Source organism: Heptranchias perlo, chromosome 8 (genome assembly GCF_035084215.1).
Source record: "Heptranchias perlo isolate sHepPer1 chromosome 8, sHepPer1.hap1, whole genome shotgun sequence".
NCBI classification, from domain to species: Eukaryota; Metazoa; Chordata; class Chondrichthyes; order Hexanchiformes; family Hexanchidae; genus Heptranchias; species Heptranchias perlo.
Window position 1 is genome coordinate 2848171 of NC_090332.1, and position 20748 is coordinate 2868918.

Consider the following 20748-nt stretch of genomic DNA (forward strand, 5'->3'; position numbering starts at 1 on the left):
ACCATCTTCCTTTGTGCTAGGTATGACTCCAGCCACTGGAGAGTTTTCCCCCTGATTCCCATTGACTTCAATTTTACTAGGGCTCCTTGGTGCCACACTCGGTCAAATGCTGCCTTGATGTCAAGGGCAGTCACTCTCACCTCACCTGAATGGCGGAGCAGGCTCGAGGGGCCGTATGGCCGACTCCTGCTCCTATTTTTAATGTTCTTATAGAAAGCAGTTGATGGGATGGTGTAGTGGGAACGACAGGTACTCTTATAATGTTTCAATTCTACTTTAATATCACTTAATTGAAAGCAAAAACAGTCATGCACACATCAAATTGTTGAAAGGTACAGTTATTAATCTACAAAATTATCAAGTCTGGTGCTAATATTCATATAGCTCTATTACAAATCAGAACATACGTCACCAAAGAAACAGAGAATCCATTTTGGCTCTTCACAGTCCTGAACCTTAGTCCAAAAAAAAATGTTGCAGAGTCAAAATCAAACAGCACAATCTCATTTTGTTATCATTCTTCAGGACCACAACCACATTCCTTGCCAGCGACGCCCATATCCCGAGAATGAATTAAAAAAAACTTGGCCGTCGCTGGCAAGGCCGGCATTCATTGCCCAGCTCCGAGTTGCCCCTTGAGAAGGTGGTGGTGAGCTCCCGCCTTCTTCATGAACCGCTGGAGTCCGTGTGGTGAAAGCGCTCCCACAGTGCTGTCAGGCACTTCCAGGGAGTTCCAGGATTGTGACCCAGCGACAACGTAGGAACGGGCGACATATGCCCAAGTCGGGATGGTGTGTGACAGTTTCTATCCAACTTGATAATTTGTCTATTCTTTTTTCAGATGCTGACAGACCGGCTGTGTATTTCCAACATTTGCTGTGGTTTTTTGTGTTTTTTTTAAGAAAAGAGTCAGCTCGAGTCAGGAAACCTCAGTGAGACAAACGCGACCGTGAAAATGTGAATACCGAGTGGAACCGGATACAGTGCAGCTCATTCACTGAACCTTCGGCTCGTCACGTGAACCCATCGCTGACATCCCCTTCGTCCAATCATAGACTGAGAATCACAATGGTCTACGTGTCGCGAAATGCTAAACACCTTCTTCTTTGAACAGATTTATTATGTTGCTACAACAGTGACCAAATCAACTCTCCCTTGACGCCGATCCCAGAACAAAAATCTATCCTCATAGATTAGTGTGTAATCCAGGCCCGCAATACCCAGGGAGCACTACATTGTTTAGCTGAATCGAGTCAGTCCCAATGTGTAGCAATCCCGATGTCACGGTAGTGAAAATTAAGCATCAGAAAATCGGGAGCTCCGTCAGTCATCCACACTGACCTCCGCGCCTATAGAATGATGCTGGGCGTGAGACCTCTGACAATGTACCCAATCCTGTGTTGGCTGTGGTGTTGCTCCCTCCTTAAACCTTTTACTGCACTGATGGGACGTTTCCATCTCCCACAGCAGCCTGGCACCTGAGGGAGATGGACAAGTCGGCGCCAATTTCTGTCGCATTAAATGCCAGATTTAGATTTCGACAGGTGCTCATTGGCTTGAGATTGCCCCGTACTCACTTTGTGTGGGAACTGCTGGAAAAAGAAGACACACAGGTGGTGGGTGGGTGGGTGGGGGCTGTAACGTTAACCTAATCCGCCCGGTGGGAAACTGACCCGATCGGATCAGCCGCCAATGAGAAACAAAGTCGGGTCCGGTGTGAAAACAGGCGGCCGATTCCATCCCGTCAGTTTCCTGTCCGGCAGGTTAGGTTAAAATGACCCCTGACCTTGCAGGTAATATCTCCAACTTCACAGTGAGGTGCACATTGGTGAACTGTAATTCCGGTGAGTGAGTGGTCAATCTACGGAACAGGCTCCCTGGGGAGACGGTGGAAACAGATAGTGTCGATTCATTCAAATACAAACTAGATAGATTTCTTTCAGAAATAACATTTTGTGATACAGTATACGAGTAATTTGAGACATGACGTGTTGAGTGCAGCATTCTCGGGAGGAACAAGTGACTTTGGACCTATGGTTCCCAAAGCTCTCCACCACTGGGGGTTTTCCTCGCCTCATGTCTGGGTCTGTTGGAGACTCATTGATAGAGATTGATTGCTGTGATTAGTCAACAGCTCCATTATCGTTGTTTCGTGTGACTACCAGGATGGTAGAAGGCGAACTAGATGGACCTCGATCTTTCTTTAAAGTTTAATATGACCCCCATTGTTTGAATTTACGCAGTGTGTTATTAGCCGCAAGTGTGCTGATGGCATTCCTCAGTCAGCTGTGCTAACCTGCTTCATCACCAGTAGTTGCACAGCACAAATTCACCCTTAAACTCAACGTCTCCCCATGTGTCCTGTCCGCCAATAAAGCAGCCAGTCCCAGAGCTGAGTCATGTTAAGGTGTTTCTGAGTAATGCACTTTATTAATGGCAGGCTGTCCCCGGCAGACCAAAGTTATCGACAGAGAAGCAGTCACAATAAATAACCACCGACATTACTTCTTTTGCTTTTGCAATAAGTATTTACACAAGGTCGTTCACCTTACCTCCCCATCCCTCCTCCTTCAGAATATTCCAGAAACAAGCTCCCTATAAACTGTAAGAGAAACAGCAAGTACTGGAATACTGGAAACACTCAGCAGGCCAGCCACCCTCTGCAGAGAGAGGAAGGCAGGGTTAACGTTTCAGCTTTCACCAGAACGGCAACTCTTCCACGGGATTTTTGTTGCTTTCTGTCTCCCTTCTTGTGTTTGCTAAAACTCGCCTTCGCAGCCACATCTCTTTTCCCAGCACCTGTCTCCGACTCCCTCTCATTCCACATGGATGGTCTTCCAGTTCTGAGGAAAGGTCATCGAACCTGAAACGTTAACCCTACGTTTTCCTCTCTCCGCTGCTAATTGTTTCCAACACTTCCAGTTTTTATTTCAGATTTCCAACATCTGCAGTATTTTGCCTTTTTTCATTCCCTATAAACTGTATTTTCTTACATTACCAGGTCAAAATGATTTTACTGTATTTTGCACCTTCTGATGTCATTGTACGGCGCTATTATTGATGGGGTGTTGGTTTGGAGGATGACCAATCTGGAGCCAGGCACAGCTGTTGAGCAGCAGAGTGATTTTAAGGGCAGGATGCCCTTTTCACAATCAAACCGTATGATCTAATTTTCAAGCTTTATCCTTGTTATGAGCGAATTGCAATGTGAAGTTGCCTCAGCAGTGACAGAGGGAAGTGGGAAAACAATGGCGAGCAGGTGAGCAGGTGGAGCGACGGCAGGTGAGACAAAAGAACAGGCCTTGAACAGGAAAGCTGGTGGTAGGACAATTGGAGCTTTCAAGACTGAGATCGATAGAGTTTGCGAGGTAAGAGTATAAAGGGATATGGAGCAAAGGTGCGAAAATGGTGTTGAGGTACAGATAAACCATGATCTAATTAAATGGTGGAGCAGGCTCGAGGGGCTGAATGGCCTCCTCCTGTTCCTAATGTTACTATCTCAAAGACTGAAGAGGAAAGATGGTGGGTGGGAGAGTTAGAGACATAAGAACAGAAGAAATAGGAGCAGGAGTAGGCCATTCGGCCCCTCGAGCCTGCTCCACCATTCAATCAGATCATGGCTGATCTTTGACCTCAACTCCACTTTCCCGCCCTATCCCCATATCCTTTGATTCCCCCAGAGTCCAAAAATCTATTGATCTCAGTCTTGAATATACTCAATGACTCAGCATCCATAGCCCTCTGGGGTAGAGAATTCCAAAGATTCACAACCCTCTGAGTGAATAAATTCCTCCTCATCTCAGTCCTAAATGGCCGACCCCTTATCTTGAGATTATGATCCCTAGTTCTAGACTCTCCAGCCAGGGGAAACAGCCTCTCAGCATCTACCCTGTCAAGCCCCCCTCAGAATCTTATATTGAGATGAGATCACCTCTCATTATCCCAAACTCTGGAGAGTATCGGCCCATTCTACTCAACCTCTCCTGACTGGTTTGTGAAGCGGAAAGATGGTGGGTGGAACTGTCACATGACTAAACTGCAAAGAGAAAAAGGTGGCAAGCTGGAGAAGAGAGAGCAGCAGCATAAAACAAAAGGAAATAACTGTAAAACAGAGAGAAAGGGACAGTGGAAGAAAATTATACATTTAAATCTGGTCCTTCACACCTGTTGGGATTGAATTACAGAATTTCCACGGTAAACTGAAACTTTTTTTTTCAGTGAATGGAATCTAGTAGTGAACAGAACAACAAATTAGTGAACACTATCCTCCTATTAAAGTCCTTTTTTAATTTCCTTAATATGTTTGTGTAATGTTCCTTTGTGTACTGATTGAATGTAGTCATGGGCCCATTTATTTTATACAGGTTGGTAACCGTTAAAGAAACGTACATAGGAAGTTTATGTAAATGATTTAACCAGTACGCGACCATAGTATGTTAAACCCCACCGTGTCTTATGAAAGACTCAAGGTGCACTGTACATGAAGAGACAGCTAATGTACAGCAGCAGGTTTTCACTCCCCTTTTCCATCTTTCTCCCCTTTCCTGAAGGTGTTGAGTACTTGCTGGAGTTTGGTTCCACCCAGGCTCCGTCAGCCCGTGGACCTTCACTCAAGTCTCCTCGATTCATGTGTGAGCCTCGCCAGCGAGTGTTGGAAAACTATTCAACTGCGCAGGCGGCGGTGATGGAGAGTTATCACAGTCGAGCCCGATCCCACCTTCAATCATTTCCATCAGGGACGGCCAACTCTTCTACCCCTCCTACCCCACCCCCCCACCCCACCCAAACCTTGGGGCACTGAGGCCAATTATAACTCCTCTACCCCTTACCATAGCTGAGATCAGATAACTCAGCACAGAGCAGGGATTAAACCTGCTTCAGTCACCTGTAACACTCAATGGATAAAGAGACTATTTCACTAAGAAAGCTGCGATTACATATTTAATCTCATGTCCTCGCAGTTCACTATTAAACGGAGAGATTGAAGGCATTACACTGCCATGAACTACTAATTTTCAGGACTATACCTCTGTCCTGTCATATTCCCTCCTGAGTCCAATTGTTTAGTTGCCATGGTAGGCTACGAATCATGAGTAAATGATGTCAATGGAGTCAACCTCAAAGGTGGTGAAAATACCTCTGGTAAAGTAGGAGGCCAAAATAAGGGAGTGCACAACACTGGGGTGAAGGGATGAATAAACTGCAGAGAGAGACAAAGGCCGCAATCATTAAAAGCAATCAGAAGTGGTCCCTCTGCTGGCTCAGAATGTAAAAAAACACCATGGGTCGTGGTACTGGGCTCAACACAAGGCTGGAAAGGTCCCCCCGGGGGTTTGGCCCCTGATCTGTATTGAATCAACTGGGCTCGTGGGATTTGCAAAGGGGCTCCTGCAGTTTGCCTCAGCCTCTTTTGACTAGGGAGGTGAAAAAAAAGAGTTCCAGCCAAGGTTCCTGTTTACATAGGAACAGCAGTAGGCCATTCAGCCCCTCGAGCCTGTTCCGCCATTCAGTTGGTTGACCTGTATCTTAATTTCATTTACCCACCTTGGTTCCGTAACCCTTAATACCCTTACCCAACAAAAATCTATCGATCTCAGTTTTGAAATGTTCAATTGACCCCCAGCATCCACAGGCTTTTTGGGGGGGAGAGAGTTCCAGATTTCCACTCCCCTTTGTGTGAAGAAGTGCTTCCTGACATCACTCCTGAACGGCCTGGCTCTAATTTTAAGATTATGCCCCCTTGTTCTAGACTCTCCCACCAGAGGAAATAGTTTCTCTCTATCCACCCTATCAAATCCTTTAATCATCTTAAACACCTGAATCCGATCACCCCTTAATCTTGTTTACTCGAGGGAATACAAACCTAGTCTATGCAACCTGTCCTCATAATTTAGTTTAATAACCATAATATCATAATTCCTGATAAATATACAGTAACCCTCCCCCCTTTAGTGGAAATTATAGCATGAGGATGGAAAGGGGCCTTGGTTGTGATGGCCACTTGGTAGAATAGTCCACCAATACCTGCTGACATACGAAGGATAGACACTCGGGTGAGGAACGGGAGAAGGGGCTGCCGCTGGATGTAGATCCACACACCAGTGTGAATCATCATCTTTAGGAGAGGAAAGGGAGAAAATTTGGAGGGACGAGGCGGGGGAGGGAGGGGGAGGCATAAATGGGAAGGGGAGGGACTACGAGCTATTCTTCCAAGAATGTTCAGGTGCAAAGGAAAACATGCAGCGATAATGAAAATGAAGAGTTAAATGATGAGCAATGGCCGCCCAGTTCCAGCATGGACCAAATGGTGGGCATTGTCTTGGTTGCCTGGCTGCTCTCTTCCCCCAGTTACAATCCCGTCGTGATTTGCGTGAGTTCCGAGTTGAGGTCCTCTCCTGGGTGCGAGTGGGACTCCAGGGACATCTGCACGCCTAGTCATACCTGGTGGTTAGTCCTGTCGGCCGTGTGGATGGTGGACGGGTGCTCTCGGGTGTGGTTTCTCACCCTGTTGGAGCTCTGATACTGAATGGCCGAGGAAGTGGGCAGGCAGAACTCCCGGAAGCACCTCTTGAAATTCTCGTCCAGGAAGGCGTAGAGGACGGGGTTGAGGCAGCTGTTGGTGTAGCCCAGGGCGATGCAGAAGTGCCAGGTCACCGCTGCGAAGAGAGTGGACGGGATCTTCACCAGGGCCCTCAGGATGACGTAGATGTGGATGGGCGTCCAGCAGACGATGAAAACGGCCACCACCACCAGGACCATCCTGGTGATTCGCCGCAGATTCCTGTCCTTCTCCTTCGAGCCGGAGAGCATGCGGACACTCTTCAGGCGCAGGATCATCAGACCGTAGCACACGGTGATGATCAGGACGGGCATGACGAAGGCGAAGATGAAGACGCAGATCCTCAGGAGGTTGTCCCAGTACCAGGAAGGATGCGGGAATTTCAACGTGCAATCCGTTACCCCTAAAACTGAATGGGCGGGCAGGATAAAAACAGAAATAGTTAAATAATGGGTTGTTGACCAAGTGTGGCAATTTTGCATAAAAGGTCTTGTCGACAAACAGGTGAACGGACCAACAATGACGGACCGCAAAAGACCCTCTGGTGCATCCAATCTGTCCCACACAATTGTGATGCCTTGTGCATCGTGATACATAAACTCCTTTCCCCACCCAAAACCATGTGATCTCCTGGGACAGGTGAAAAAACAGATTAAAAAAATCCAGGCCAATTTGGGGAAAGAAATCTGGGACATTCCTCTCTGACCCCCTTAGACAATCGAAACGAGTCCAGGAGATCACTCTGGCCCTGATAATGTCATGCAATACCTGCCTTTTGTACGAGGTGAGCTCCGCCCCATCTAGAAACAGGTCCAGCTCTCGCTTGAAGGAATTCAGCGGGTCGGCGTCCACCGGACGAGCCGGCAGCCTGTCCCAGAGGCCCACTATTCTCTGGGAAAAGAACCTCCTCCCGACATCTAACCTCGATCTGGCCTCATATAACTTGAGATTGTGACGCTTGGTCCTCCCTAACCTATTTACTTGGAACAAACTGTCTGCTTGAACACAGTCGATTCCCTTCTTCATCTTACAAACCTCGATCAAATCCCACCTACGTCTATGCTTCTCTAAAGTGTGCTCAACAAGGATACCCAGCTTCTGAGTTGATCTCAGTGACAGCAAATCATTTGCCAGAAGAACCCACTTGCCCTGGCAATTATTCTTAGAACCATTGAGGACGTTCGGCCCATCTCACCTGCCAGATGTGCTTCTGGAGAAAAGGCATCGGGGGATACGGTGAGAAGTCTGGGATTGAGATTGATAAACAATAGGGTCAATTGTTGGGCCAAATGGGGCCCATTCCAGTTTGAGAGAACTCTTTTAAGTCGCCTATCAATCCAACACTGACCAAAAGTAGAGATTTCAGAAAGAAAAAGGTCTCGTACCCTCTTTATGATTTATTTTGGCCAAAGGTGAGTGATGCCACCTCAGGGAGAGTGGAACGAGATCCTACAGATTGGGCACCTTGTTGCCCAGCACTTACCTTTGTCGAACCGTGTAGTCGCCATTACCATCACGGGCAAACCGATGGCCGAGGACAGGATCCAGATGCAAACGTTCACGATCTTGGCATTCCGTGGCGTCCGGAAATCCAAAGCCTTGACTGGGTGGCAAACGGCAATGTAGCGGTCGATGCTCATGGTAGTGAGGGTGAATATACTGGTGAACATGTTGTAGTAGTCGATGGACATGACCACCTTGCACAGCAGCTTCCCGAAGGGCCAGGTTCCCATCAAGTAGTTGACACTTTGGAAAGGCAGCGTGCTGGTGGCCAATGCGTCGGCCAGGGCAAGGTTGAAAATGTAGATGTTGGTGGCTGTTTTCATTTTGGTGTACCTGAAAATCAAGGAGGGGGGGGGGGAACGTTGGGAGGTCAGTACAAAGAGGGGCAGCAGCTTCCATGGACTTTTGACTCTTCCAATCACCGTTAGCAATCTCAGTGTTACAGAGCAAAATGTTGATGTACTCTTCCCCCTCCCCCGAGTTAGTTTCCAGTACACCCAAGTCATTCACAGCATGGGTTAGATACAGAGTAAAGCTCCCTCTACACTGTCCCATCAAACACTCCCAGGGCAGGTACAGCACAGGTTAGATACAGAGTAAAGCTCCCTCTACACTGTCCCATCAAACATTCCTAGGGCAGGTACAGCATGGGTTAGATACAGAGTAAAGCTCCCTCTACACTGTCCCATCAAACACTCCCAGGGCAGGTACAGCACAGGTTAGATACAGAGTAAAGCTCCCTCTACACTGTTCCATCAAACACTCCCAGGGCAGGTACAGGGTTAGATACAGAGTAAAGCTCCCTCTACACTGTCCCATCAAACACTCCCAGGGCAGGTACAGCACGGGTTAGATACAGAGTAAAGCTCCCTCTACACTGTCCCATCAAACACTCCCAGGGCAGGTACAGCACGGGTTAGATACAGAGTAAAGCTCCCTCTACACTGTCCCATCAAACACTCCCAGGGCAGGTACAGCACGGGTTAGATACAGAGTAAAGCTCCCTCTACACTGTCCCATCAAACACTCCCAGGGCAGGTACAGCATGGGTTAGATACAGAGTAAAGCTCCCTCTACGCTGTCCCATCAAACACCGCAAGGGCAGGGGCTGCAGTATCAGATTAGATGAAATGTAATAGCTCCCTTGATGTACTTTCAGTTGTAGAGCAAAACGCAGAAGGGAATGTCTTGTCGAAAGAATAATGATTATTGCGTAGCAAAGATCCAATTGTTACCTGAGAATATGGAGTGAGAACTTTAAAAACAAGTATTTCAGAATCTTTCTATTGCTTGAGGTCGCCTCTCCCCAACCCAGTCCTGGATAACCTAGTCTACAGTCTGGCCACCTCCATGTTGGACTGTAGTTGGCTGAAAGGAAGTATGTGTCTGTACTATGTAAACATGTCACACTGTGATTACACCCTCCCCCCAGTGGTAGCATTGGAGGGCCAAAACTGGCTAAAGGGGAGAGGGGGCAAGTAATTAGTGTGACAAGTTTACATAGGGAGTTTCCATTATAAATGTGGACATAGGGATTTATAATGTAAATTTGTAAAAATAAGGGAAGAACGTATGACTTTAAAATGGGGATTGCTTTACATCTCTGGTCCAATTATCCCACTCCCTCTAACTCCGCTTCACCTGAAGTCTACATTTGGCCTTGACTCCACCTTTGCAATATTCCAGGAGATGGACCAGTTATAGACCCATAGAATCATAGAAAGGTTACAGCATGGAAGGAGGCCATTTGGCCCGTCGAGTCCATGCCGGCTCTATGCAAAAGCAATCCAGCTAGTCCCACTCCCCCGCCCTATCCCCCTGTTGCCCTGCAAATATTTTCCTTTCAAGTACTTATCCAGTTCCCTGTTGAAAGCCATGATTGAATCTGCCTCCACCACCCCCTCAGGCAGTGCATTCCAGGTCATAATCACTCGCTGTGTAAAAAACTTTTTCCTCATGTCATCCTTTGGTTCTTTTGCCAATCACCTTAAATCTATGTCCTCTGGTTCTTGACCCTTCCGCCAATGGGAACAGTTTCTCTCTATCTACTCTGTCTAGACCCTTCATGATTTTGAATACCTCGATCAAATCTTCTCTCAACCTTCTCTGTTCCAAGGAGAACAACCCCAGCTTCTCCAGTCTATCCACGTATCTGAAGTCCCTCATCCTTGGAATCATTCTAGTAAATCTTTTCTGCAGCCTCTCTAAGGCCTTCACATCTTTTCTAAAGTGTGGTTCTCAGAACTGGACACAATACTCCAGTTGTGGTCGAACCAGTGTTTTATAAAGGTTCATCATGACTTCCTTGCTTTTGTACTCTATGCCTCTATTTATAAAGCCCAGGATCCCGTATGCTTTTTTAACCGCTTTCTCAATCTGCCTTGCCATCTTCAATGATTTGTGCACATATACCCCCAGATCTCTCTGTTCTTGTACCCCTTTTAGAATTGTGCCCTTTAGCTTATTTAGCATCTCCTCGTTCTTCCTACTGAAAAGTACCATTTCGCATTTTTCTGCGTTAAATTTCATCTGCCATGTGTCCGTCCATTCCACCAGCCTGTCTGTATCCTCTTGAAGTCTATCACTATCCTCTTCACTGTTCACTATGCTTCCAAGTTTTGTGTCATCTGCAAATTTGGAAATTGTGCCCTGTACACCCAAGTCCAAGTCAATTATATCAAGAAAAGCAGTGAATCTAGTATCAACCCCTGGGGAACACCACTGTACACCTCCCTCCAGTCCGAAAAACAACCGTTCACCACTACTCTCTGCTTCCTGTTACTTAGCCAATTCTGTATCTGTGCTGCTACTGCCCCCCTTATTCCATGGGCTTCAATCTTGATGACAAGCCTATTATGCAGCACTTTATCAAACGTCTTTTGAAAGTCCATATACACCACATCAACCACATTTCTCTCATCGACCCTCTCTGTTACCTCATCAAAAAACTCTATCAAGTTAGTTGAACACGATTTGCCTTTAACAAATCCGTGCTGGCTTTCCCTAATCAATCCACACTCGTCCAAGTGACTGTTAATTCTGTCCCGGATTATCGTTTCTAAAAGTTTCCCCACCACCGAGGTTAAACTGACTGGCCTATAGTTGCTGGGTTTATCCTTACACCCTTTTTTGAACAAGGGTGTAATATTTGCAATTCTCTAGTCCTCTGGCACCAACCCCGTATCTAAGGATGTTTAGAAGATTATGGCCAGTACCTCCACAATTTCCACCCTTATTTCTCTCAGCAACCTAGGATGCATCCCATCCGGACCGGGTGACTTATCTACTTTAAGTACAGCTAGCCTTTCTAGTACTTCCTCTTTATCAATTTTTAGCCCATCTAGTATCTCAAATACATCTTCCTTTACTGAGACTCTGGCAGCATCTTCTTCCTTGGTAAAGACAGATGCAAATTACTCGGCCATCCCCTCTGCCTCCATGAGTAGATCTCCATTATGGTCCCTGATCGGCCACACCCCTCCTCTTACTACCCGTTTACGTTAACATGCCTATGGAAGACTTCTGGATTCCCTTTTATGTTGGCCGCCAGTCTATTCTCATACTCTCTCTTTGCCCCTCTAATTTGCTTTTTCACTTCCCCTCTGAACTTTCCATATTCAGCCTGGTTCTCACTTATGTTATCAATCTGACATCTGTCATACGTCCCTTTTTCCTATTTCATCCTACTCTCTATCTCTTTTGTCACCCAGGGAGCTCTGGCTTTAGTTGCCCTACCTTTCTCCCTCATGGGAATGTACCTAGACTGTACCCGAGCCATCTCCTCTTTAAAGGCCGCCCATTGTTCGATTATAGTTTTGCCTGCCAATCTTTGATTCCAATTTACCCGGGCCAGATCTGTTCTCATCCCATTGAAATTGGCCCTCCTCCAATTGAGTATTTTTACTTTAGAGTGGCCCATGTCCTTTTCCATAGCTATTCTAAACCTTATGATACTATGATCGCTGGTCCCTAAATGCTCCCCCACTGACACTTGCTCCACTTGGCCCGCCTCATTCCCCAGAACCAAGTCCAGCAATGCCTCCTTCCTCGTTGGGCTGGAAATGTACGTCAAGAAAGTTTTCCTGAACACACTTCAAAAATTCCTCCCTCTCTTTGTCCTTTATATTATTACTATCCCATTCTATATTAGGATAGTTGAAGTCCCCCGTTATCACTACTCTATGGCTTTTGCACCTCTCTGTAATTTCCCTGCAAATTTGCTCCTCTATCTCCTTCCCACTGGTTGGTGGCCTATAGAATACACCCAGTAGTGCAATGGCACCTCGATTGTTTCTTAACTCTAACCAAATAGATTTTGTCCTTGACCCCTCCAGGACATCCTCTCTCTCCAGCACTGCAATATTCTTCTTAATCAATACTGCCACCCCCCTCCTTTCTTCCCTTCCCTATCTTTCCTGAACATCTTGTATCCAGGAATATTTAGTACCCAATCCTGTCCTTTTTTGAGCCAGGTCTTCGTTATCACCACGACATTATATTCCCATGTGGCTATTTGTGCCTGCAGCTCCCCAACCTTGTTTATCACACTACGTGTGTTTACACACATGCACTGCAAACCAATTTTCGACTTTCTTGTACACTGTCTTAGTCTGGTCTGATCTATTACCGTACTATTTCTTGCTCTAGCGCTATCTGTCTCTCCCAATCCTTTGTGCCCCTTGTTTCTCCTTTCCAATGCTACCTCCTGGTGCCCACCCCCCTGCCAAATTAGTTTAAACACCCCCCCACATAGTGTTATAATTATGATAATCATAATAATATGATTATTATGTTATATTTTATGATTTTCAGGGTCACAGTGCACATTATTGAAAACAAACAAACCCTTCAGTTCAGGGAGGGAAGAGTTCCCTGGGGACCTGCTGAGGTTTGAAGTGTATTATCCAATGGAAGGTGTCAGCATTGATCTGATAGGATGTCCCCTTCCCCGCCCTGAAATTCCTCTCAGCTCCATCACTGTGTACGTTAACAGCAGCACGTGTACCATCCCAAACAGTGTTAAAACAGCATGAGAGTGTTTGTGTGTTTATGAGTGTGTGTTTATGAGTGTGTGTAAGTGAATGTGTGTGTGTTTGTTACTGTGTGTGTAAGTGAATGTGTGTTTGTGAGTGTGTGTAAGTGAATGTGTGTTTGAGTGTGTGTAAGTGAATGTGTGTTTGTGTGTGTAAAAGTGAGTGTGTGTTTGTGTGTGTGTGTAAAAGTGAGTGTGTGTTTGTGTGTGTGTTTTAACCCTTGAAAGGGATGAATCACCATTTCAGCACCAAAGTAACCAGGCGACATTTTAAGATATTATTTCCATATATGGATTATAATTAGGATCCCCTGCAACAAAGTCCTGCTACAGGATATCCCAGAATCGGACAGGGTTCTGAGTGAACATTTTCACACCGCTTCTGAAATCTACTTTTAGTTTGGAGATTGCACGGTGCGTTTGAAAGGTACATTTTCATACAGGTTGGCCTGATCTGAGAGCGCTGTTCATCGCTCGGGTGTCCCACAGTTTCTACCTCTCTGTTCCCCTTTTTAATAGTTAACAGCGCTGAGTTTCTAACCAGATAAGGAGCCGGAGCGAGAAGGGAATGTGAAAGTGGGAAATGTGCAGAGAGTTAGTGAAATAGTGGCAAAAGACTGGCCAAGGGTTTTGAGGGAAGAGTTACTCCAGATCCTGCGCTCCCGTATTTCTCAGTTAGATGGCACTGTCTGAGCGCCTAACACAAGTCGCAATCCAGTCCCACCCCATAAACACACATATAAAATACAGATATAAATCCACTAACATTCAATCAGTGCACAAGTATGCAAGTATTAGTGTGTAAATTGTGCAATTAATTTCTCCAACATTGCACTTTGCGTCCTTTGTTTGTTCTTGCATAAAACAAATGCATGAGTACTTAACATTAGACATACTATCAATTGCAAAGGGTCAGAGCAACAACTGAAGGTTGTTCTCACTATATAATCACTGCATTATCTGTAAACAAGAGAGAGAAGGAGAAAATTGACATTGCCGGTGCAACGACTGAAATGAAAAGTTAGACGCGGAATGAAGTGAGACTCTCGGTTCGAGCCACGATCGGTCGATGTTGGCGAGAGGTTTTGCGAGAGGTTTTGCAAGAGAGAGAGAAAAGGATGGTTTGCTTTAAGTTGCGATGCATCTTACCTGACAATAACATACATGACCAGGACATTGCCGACCAGCCCCAGCACACACACGATGGAATAGAGAGCGGTGATGATGATGGCGATGATAACCGAGGAGGAGTTCTTGGTCAGGGGGCTGCTGTCTGTGCCATTGCATCGATACGAGGTGGAGTTGCTGCAGAGATGGGACGAATTGGCATAGCCCAGGCTGGAGTTGGTGGCGGACAAACTGCCCTGACAGAGCTGGGACCCGTTGGCAGCCAGGTCAAGGCAGGGCTGGGCTAGTAGATCCATTGTAATCAAAAGAAAAAAAACAACAAAAAAATCCTTTTAACAAGAATCTGCTGGAATAATTCTCCAAAACGGAGCTTAAAACAACAGCACCTTGATTCAAAACTTCACCAGCATCTTCCCCAGTGAAACACAGACCGCATCACCGGCCCAGTGAAGTGAAATCCTCTGGGTGAATAAATGCACAAGCGAGCAGTGGAGGGAGGGTCATCCTTCAAACCCCTTCACATTATTTCTAAAAGTGTTATTAGCCCGGGTTGCGTGCGGGCAGGCGGGCCCTTGGCAGCCTCTGACTGACTGATCCATCTCCTGGCGCTGGCTGAACGTTTTTCTGGTCGTGTTTTGCCGTTTTATTGGAGAGGTTGACGTCAGCCCCCCACCCAACCCACCATGTGATCGGAGACATGGACCCCGGCACCTGCTGATGGTGCCCAGGTAAAAGGTGGGTGAAAGGGGGAGCTGGAACCGGGGGATGGGGGTGCAGAAAGAGAATTGGGACTGAAATCGACAGGTCTGCATTTCACATCTCAAGGATGAATTAACACAAAATCATTTCATTTTAAAGGCAAGGGGCAGAGCAGAGAGCAATCCATGTCATTGGGAAACGATGTGGATCCCACTGACGGTGCAGTCTGAACGTTAAAATCTGCCCCATATAGACTGGGACGCAGACGTCAAGGATACGGTGCGGGTTGGGGGATTAATGCAACTGATGGAAGTTGAGTTGAAACTGAAGCGCAGATTGCGTGACTGTCAGGTCTTTTCTTATGTTAACCAGATCATCCCATCTCATGCCCCAAACCGTCTGCTCGCCATGACATGGCGAGGCGAGGATCCGAGTGGTCATTAGGCGTGCGTAAAGGGAAAGTGCATGGGATGCAACAGCAGGTCAATCAGCATCGGCACGAATGGGCATAGCCCAGGCTGGAGTTCGTGATGGGCAAACTGTTCTGACACAGCTGGGACCCGTTGAACGGGAACTCCAGCCTGGGCTATGCCAATTCGTCCCATCTCTGCAGCAGCTCCACCTCGTATCGATGCAATGGCACAGACAGCAGCCCCCTGACCAAGAACTCCTCCTCGGTTATCATCGCCATCATCAGACATTTTGAGGGGGTGTAACCTACATGAGGTCTAAAAGAAAAGAATTAAAGAACATGCATTGCTATCGCCCCTTTCATGACCTCAGGACGACCCAAAGCGCTTCACAGCCAATGAAGTACTTTTGAAGCATAGTCACTGTTTTAATGTGGGAAACGCACAGCAAGATCCCACAAACAGCAAAGGCATAGATGACCAGATAATTTGTTTTTAGTGAGGTTGGCTGAGAGATAAACATTGACCAGGACACCAAGGAGAACTCCCCTGCTCTTCTTCGCATGGGATCTTTAACATCCACCTGAGAGGGCAGACGGGGCCTTGGTTTAACATCTCATCTGAAAGACGGCACCTCCGACAGTGCAGCCCTCCCTCAGTACTGCACTGGGAGTGTCAGCCTGGATTATGGGATCAAGTCTGACTCACAGACGAGAGTGCTACCATTCAGGTGCATTTCCTCACTCAGCTTCAAAATGGAGACTGGAATCAGGCCGTCTACAAGCAAACAGATGACATCAATTCACCTGGTAATTAAGCAAATGGCAGGGGTTGGAGGGGGGGAGGTGCAGGTGTGGATGAGAAGCGACAGAAGTGAAATTGGTCCGTACAGCGCCCATATTTTAGGCGCTACTCAGACACCTAAGTCCTGAAAATGGGGTCCAACATGCAACGGAAATTGCGCAGGACGCCATCTTGGTAAAGGGGTTTGCACGTGTGCACCTAGCGAGCGCTGGCAGCATGCACAAGAGGGAGATTATGACGTGGATCAGTGTGCAACACTGATTTATAGGCAATGCTACTATTTTGGAACTCCACACTCCAGCCAATGCCCTGTCTTAATCTTTCACAGCTGAACAGGACTTAAAGGGCATGAAGGACCCCCCCCCCCCCACCCACCTCGTGTTGATGTACTTACAGGTTAGTTACTCGATTATTTCTTCTGGCTGCTGGTGCAATTGTACGTGTTTTTGGCGGTTTCCTCCACTTGGATAAGGTTTCAATACTCTACAGGGAGAGTGGTCTGGCTGGTTTTGCTGTACTCTTTGTGTCATTTAAAATATTGTGCAAAAAAAATTGCTTCCAGACACGGGTAGCCAGTTATGGCTACTTTTGGGAATCGAACATGACTGGGAGAATGAAGAGAGGCCACACAGAGCAGGACTAGCTGCTAGAAGAGGGAGGAGGAGGAGGAGGAGGAGGAGCAGAGCACTCAGCTGGAGGCTATATCCGCGGAGGGTCTTCAGTGACCAATTCTCTTACCTCAAATTCAGCGATGACCAGTGCATCAGACGTCTTCGGTTCACAAAAGAGGTTGTGACTGAAAATTGTCATCTGCTGCAGCCACAACTGCAGCTTCAGAGTAAGGGCAGCATTGCCTGTGGCTGCCAAGGTGACGGTGGTATTTAATTTTTACAGCTCTGGCTCCTTTCAGGCTGATGCTGGAGATATAAGCAGTGCACTGCAATATAAGGGAGGTCACTGAGGCTCTCCATACAATGAGAAACAAATTCATCACATTTCCTCTTGCCAGAGACAAATAGGAGGAGCGAGGGCACTGGCAGAGTGGTGGGGGTGGGAACAGGAATGCTGTTAGCCTGAGAAAGGACAGCAAGTTCGTGTTCCATGGAGCCACTGCCACTCTCCCGGGGCAGTGCCCCAACAATTCTGGTGATCTGTTGGACTGCTGTGATGCCCCGGAAGCCCCTTTCTACAGTAGTATCCAGTGCCACGATGGCAGCAGTCTGAACTTGCAAGGCAGCAGTCTGAGCTCCCAAGGCAACAGCCAGACCTTTGATGGAAGATGTTTGTACTGCAATGGAAGCTGTGACATCGGTCATCAGACGCTGCATCATGGTGGGTTCCACAGGTGCGCTGATGGAGGTGACCACCCGTTCCATGTTGGAAAGGATGGGCTCCAAGCTCTGCACAAAGCCCTGTGTCAAGTTGGAGCTGGACTCTTCCATGCTCTTTGACATTGTGCGTAGGCTTTCTGGCAGGCTTTCCAGTGGCCCAAGCATTTAATGGTGTACTCCCATCAGCCTTCTTCTGTAGCCTGGCCCATTGAAGTCATCATCTAACTCCTCTGCAGCAGAACTAGTGAGCGACCTCACCCTGTGGCGAGCTGGCACCTGTGGTACCCGTTCCCCCTGCCCCGGCTCCTGCGCACTTGTGCCCGTGTCTCACAATCCCGCCTCTATCCTGGCCTCTAAAGCACGTGTAGTGTCAATATCTGAGCTGATGGCTGCGTGTGTAAGATCGAATGACGGTGTGCCTTCATCATCACTGTCTTCTCCCTCTGCCTCCTCTGACTGGGCAGGTTCCAGTCCTTGGGTATCTGAAATGACAAAGGGACACGGGTTGAGTTGTGGCGAGGGGAGAGGAGACAGTAAGACGTGCGTGCTTACACCATCTGCAGCACGTGAGTCAGAAAAGATTGTGGGATGAGGGAGAAGTGGGAAGTGAGAAGGAGGATTAGGTATTAGGTGACTCTCACCACCGATCCCTCCAGCACCGCCAGCGGCCATGGCCTCAGTGATGGCCCGTCCAATGATGGACAGCACTGACTCCTCCACGCGAGTTAAGATGTGTAGGCGCACTTGTCCTCCAGCTCTTTCTCGCTGTCTACTGTTAGGCGCCACCTTCTCCTGCAAGAAATAGGGAAGTGTGTCAGTGAGTGTCCTGCAGGATGTCTGGGTGATGTGGCTGCCATGGTTGAATAGCTGCCAGTGTGTGAACTGAGATTTGTGGGTGTGAGGCTTGCAACAATGGTAATGTGTGAGGGTGAGACGATGCATCTGATTTGAATGGTTGAGTACTGATTGAAAGAGTTTTTTGGTAGGTGGGTGATGGTGGGGTGTAGTGTGTGGAGCAGTGGATGAGGCTAGTGGTGCAGTTGGTAGGAGATGCCACTTGAAACTTGAACTCACCTTGACAACTCGTGTTAAATCATTGAACTTCTTCCTGCACAGCATCCATGTTCTTGGAGGTATGCTCCTGGCATTGACCTCCTCCGCTACTGCCTCTTGAGCATATGTCTGGAGGGCCTCTTGCCCCCCACTGTGGATACAGGGTGCCCCACCTTCTCTCTACCTCTTGCACCAAGGCCTTGGTGCACACTCTCTCTCATGTTCAGCCATTCCTCAAAGTATCAGATTCAGATTTCAAACAATTCCCACCACTTCTTGCAGCCACAACGCACCTCCCCTTTAAGAGGTGCAGGCAGCCTTTAAGTAACACTAGTCACCAGCGATATCGGGTCCCCCTGCTGATGTGTGCAGCCAATGAACAGCGCCGGTAGTGCTGGCTGCACACGGCAATCATGGAAATCAGCAGGCAGCACCAATTTAACGTGCTGCCGGCAGCACAATGAATGGGCGCGGGTTGATCACGCACCACGATCCCTATGATTCTGGAAAAGTTCAACATGATAAATGGCAGGTGTGAGATCCAGACTCTGCACATTACAAATTGCTGATCGGTGTGGCACACAAAAATCTTTTATACAGTGTCGCTGATCTCGGTCGGAGGTGGAGATGTGATGCATCTGTCTTTGGAAAGCCAGAATTCGTATAGACTTTCCTGTAATCTTTCAATTTATAGGAATGGGAGGAGGCCATTCAGCCCCTCGAGCCTGTTCTGCCTTTCAATTAGATCATGGTTGATCAGGATCTTAACTCCATTTACCCGCTTTGGTTCTGTAACTCTTAATACACTTACCTAACAAAAACCTATCAGTCTCAGTTTTGAAACTGCTCTATGCCAGTTGCACGAAATGGGCCTATAGCGATTCACCAGCCCGCTTTATTTACACCCTGTCTGATTTTCTTTCCTATCGAAGTCAACAGATCAGAAGATCAGACCTGGTGTACGTAGGCTGCCGATTTGCTGTGAGCCCATTTTGTGCTCCTGGAGGAGACCAAATTCACCCCTTAGTCTCTAATGGCCAGCCATGACACAGAAAATCTGCCAAGGTGCAAAACTCTGTCGACAACCCCCCTCCCCCCCAATCCCGGGAGCTCGTTGGCTCAGTGGAGGAGCCTCCAGGTGTAGGCCTTCAGGAATCTGGGGGTGTGGATCAGTCGGCAGCACTCTTTGCCTCTGAGTCAGAATGGTGGTGGGTTCAAATCTCACTCTAGAGACATAAGTACAAAATCCAGGTTGACATTCCAGTGTAATACCGAGGGAGTGCTGCACTGTCAGAGGTGCTGCCTTTTGGATGCGATGTTAAACCGAGGCCCTGTCCGCCCTCTCAGATGGATGTAAAAGATCCCAAGGCACTATTGGAAGAAAAGCAGGGGAGTTCTCCCCAGTGTCCTGGGGCCAGTATTTATCCCTCAACTAACATCACTAAAACAGATTATCTGGTCATTTATTTCATTGCTGTTTGTGGGATTTTGCTGTGTGAAAATTGGCTGCTGCATTTCCTACATTACAACAGTGACTGCATTTGAGTGCTTTGTTGGCTGTCCTGAGGCACAATATAAATGCAAGGCTATCTGGGGCCTCATGTCCTAATTTGATCCTTTCCTCACCCATGTCCACACACGTGTATTTTTACTCCGAATAACCATTTGGAACAGTGCCCTGGGGCTGAGATTTTTCCCTTTCCTAATTAGCTTTGGGCAGCAGAAACCAATTACAGCCCCCCAGCTAAGATCGGGGAACTGCGTGCAAATTGGTGACTGCACCTGGGTCCCCTCTGATCTGCATGGCTCAGTAACACATCGGACAATCCACTTCCCCAATATGCCATCATGGTGGGGGGGAGGGGGTGGGTGGGTGGGGGAGGAGGGGCAGGAAGTAGGAATGTACCATTTCCTTAAAGGTATAACGCTCCTTAAATATTGAATTGCTTCTGCCCCCCACCACCACTGCCAGAATGTTACAATGGACTAGTCCAATGATAGCATAATAATCGGTGTTGCCTGGGAAACGGCACATTCCACTTGAGCTCGGACACCTCTCCACAATGAAGGCTCAGACATCAGTGCCTCTCAATGTACTGCTGATTATTTTTGTACATCTCTATAAACCAATTTTTTACAATTTTTCTGTAACTTGAATATGTTGAATCATTCAGATTAAAGGGCAATTTTGTGTTATGATGTGTCACTGCAATGACAGCCAATGAAACA

At 47.4% G+C, this 20748-nt stretch overlaps 1 protein-coding gene across 3 annotated transcripts; it reads right to left on the minus strand.

The window, feature by feature from the left end:
* Nucleotides 1-6435: 6435 nt before the first annotated feature.
* On the minus strand, nt 6436-14518 carry oprm1 (opioid receptor, mu 1). 3 transcript variants are annotated; one of them, XM_067988254.1, is made up of 3 exons: nt 14244-14518; nt 8043-8395; nt 6436-6968 (listed from the first exon to the last, which is right to left on the minus strand). In XM_067988254.1, the coding sequence occupies exons 1-3, from the start codon at nt 14516-14518 to the stop codon at nt 6436-6438; spliced, it is 1161 nt and encodes a 386-aa protein (XP_067844355.1). The 3 variants fall into 3 exon arrangements, with proteins under 3 accessions (XP_067844355.1, XP_067844356.1, XP_067844357.1); XM_067988255.1 differs by having other exon boundaries at nt 6436-6962; nt 14244-14419; XM_067988256.1 differs by having other exon boundaries at nt 6436-6962; nt 14259-14290.
* Between the last annotated feature and the right edge of the window lie 6230 nt (nt 14519-20748).

Excerpts from the sequence above, each read along its gene's own strand:
- oprm1 (XM_067988254.1), bottom strand. The coding sequence starts at position 14,518 with ATGGATCTACTAGCCCAGCCCTGCCTTGACCTGGCTGCCAACGGGTCC. Across the intron at positions 8,396-14,243 it reads GTCATGTATGTTATTGTCAG|GTACACCAAAATGAAAACAG; the intron begins GTAAGATGCATC and ends CTTGATTTTCAG. Across the intron at positions 6,969-8,042 it reads GACTACACGGTTCGACAAAG|TTTTAGGGGTAACGGATTGC; the intron begins GTAAGTGCTGGG and ends CCGCCCATTCAG.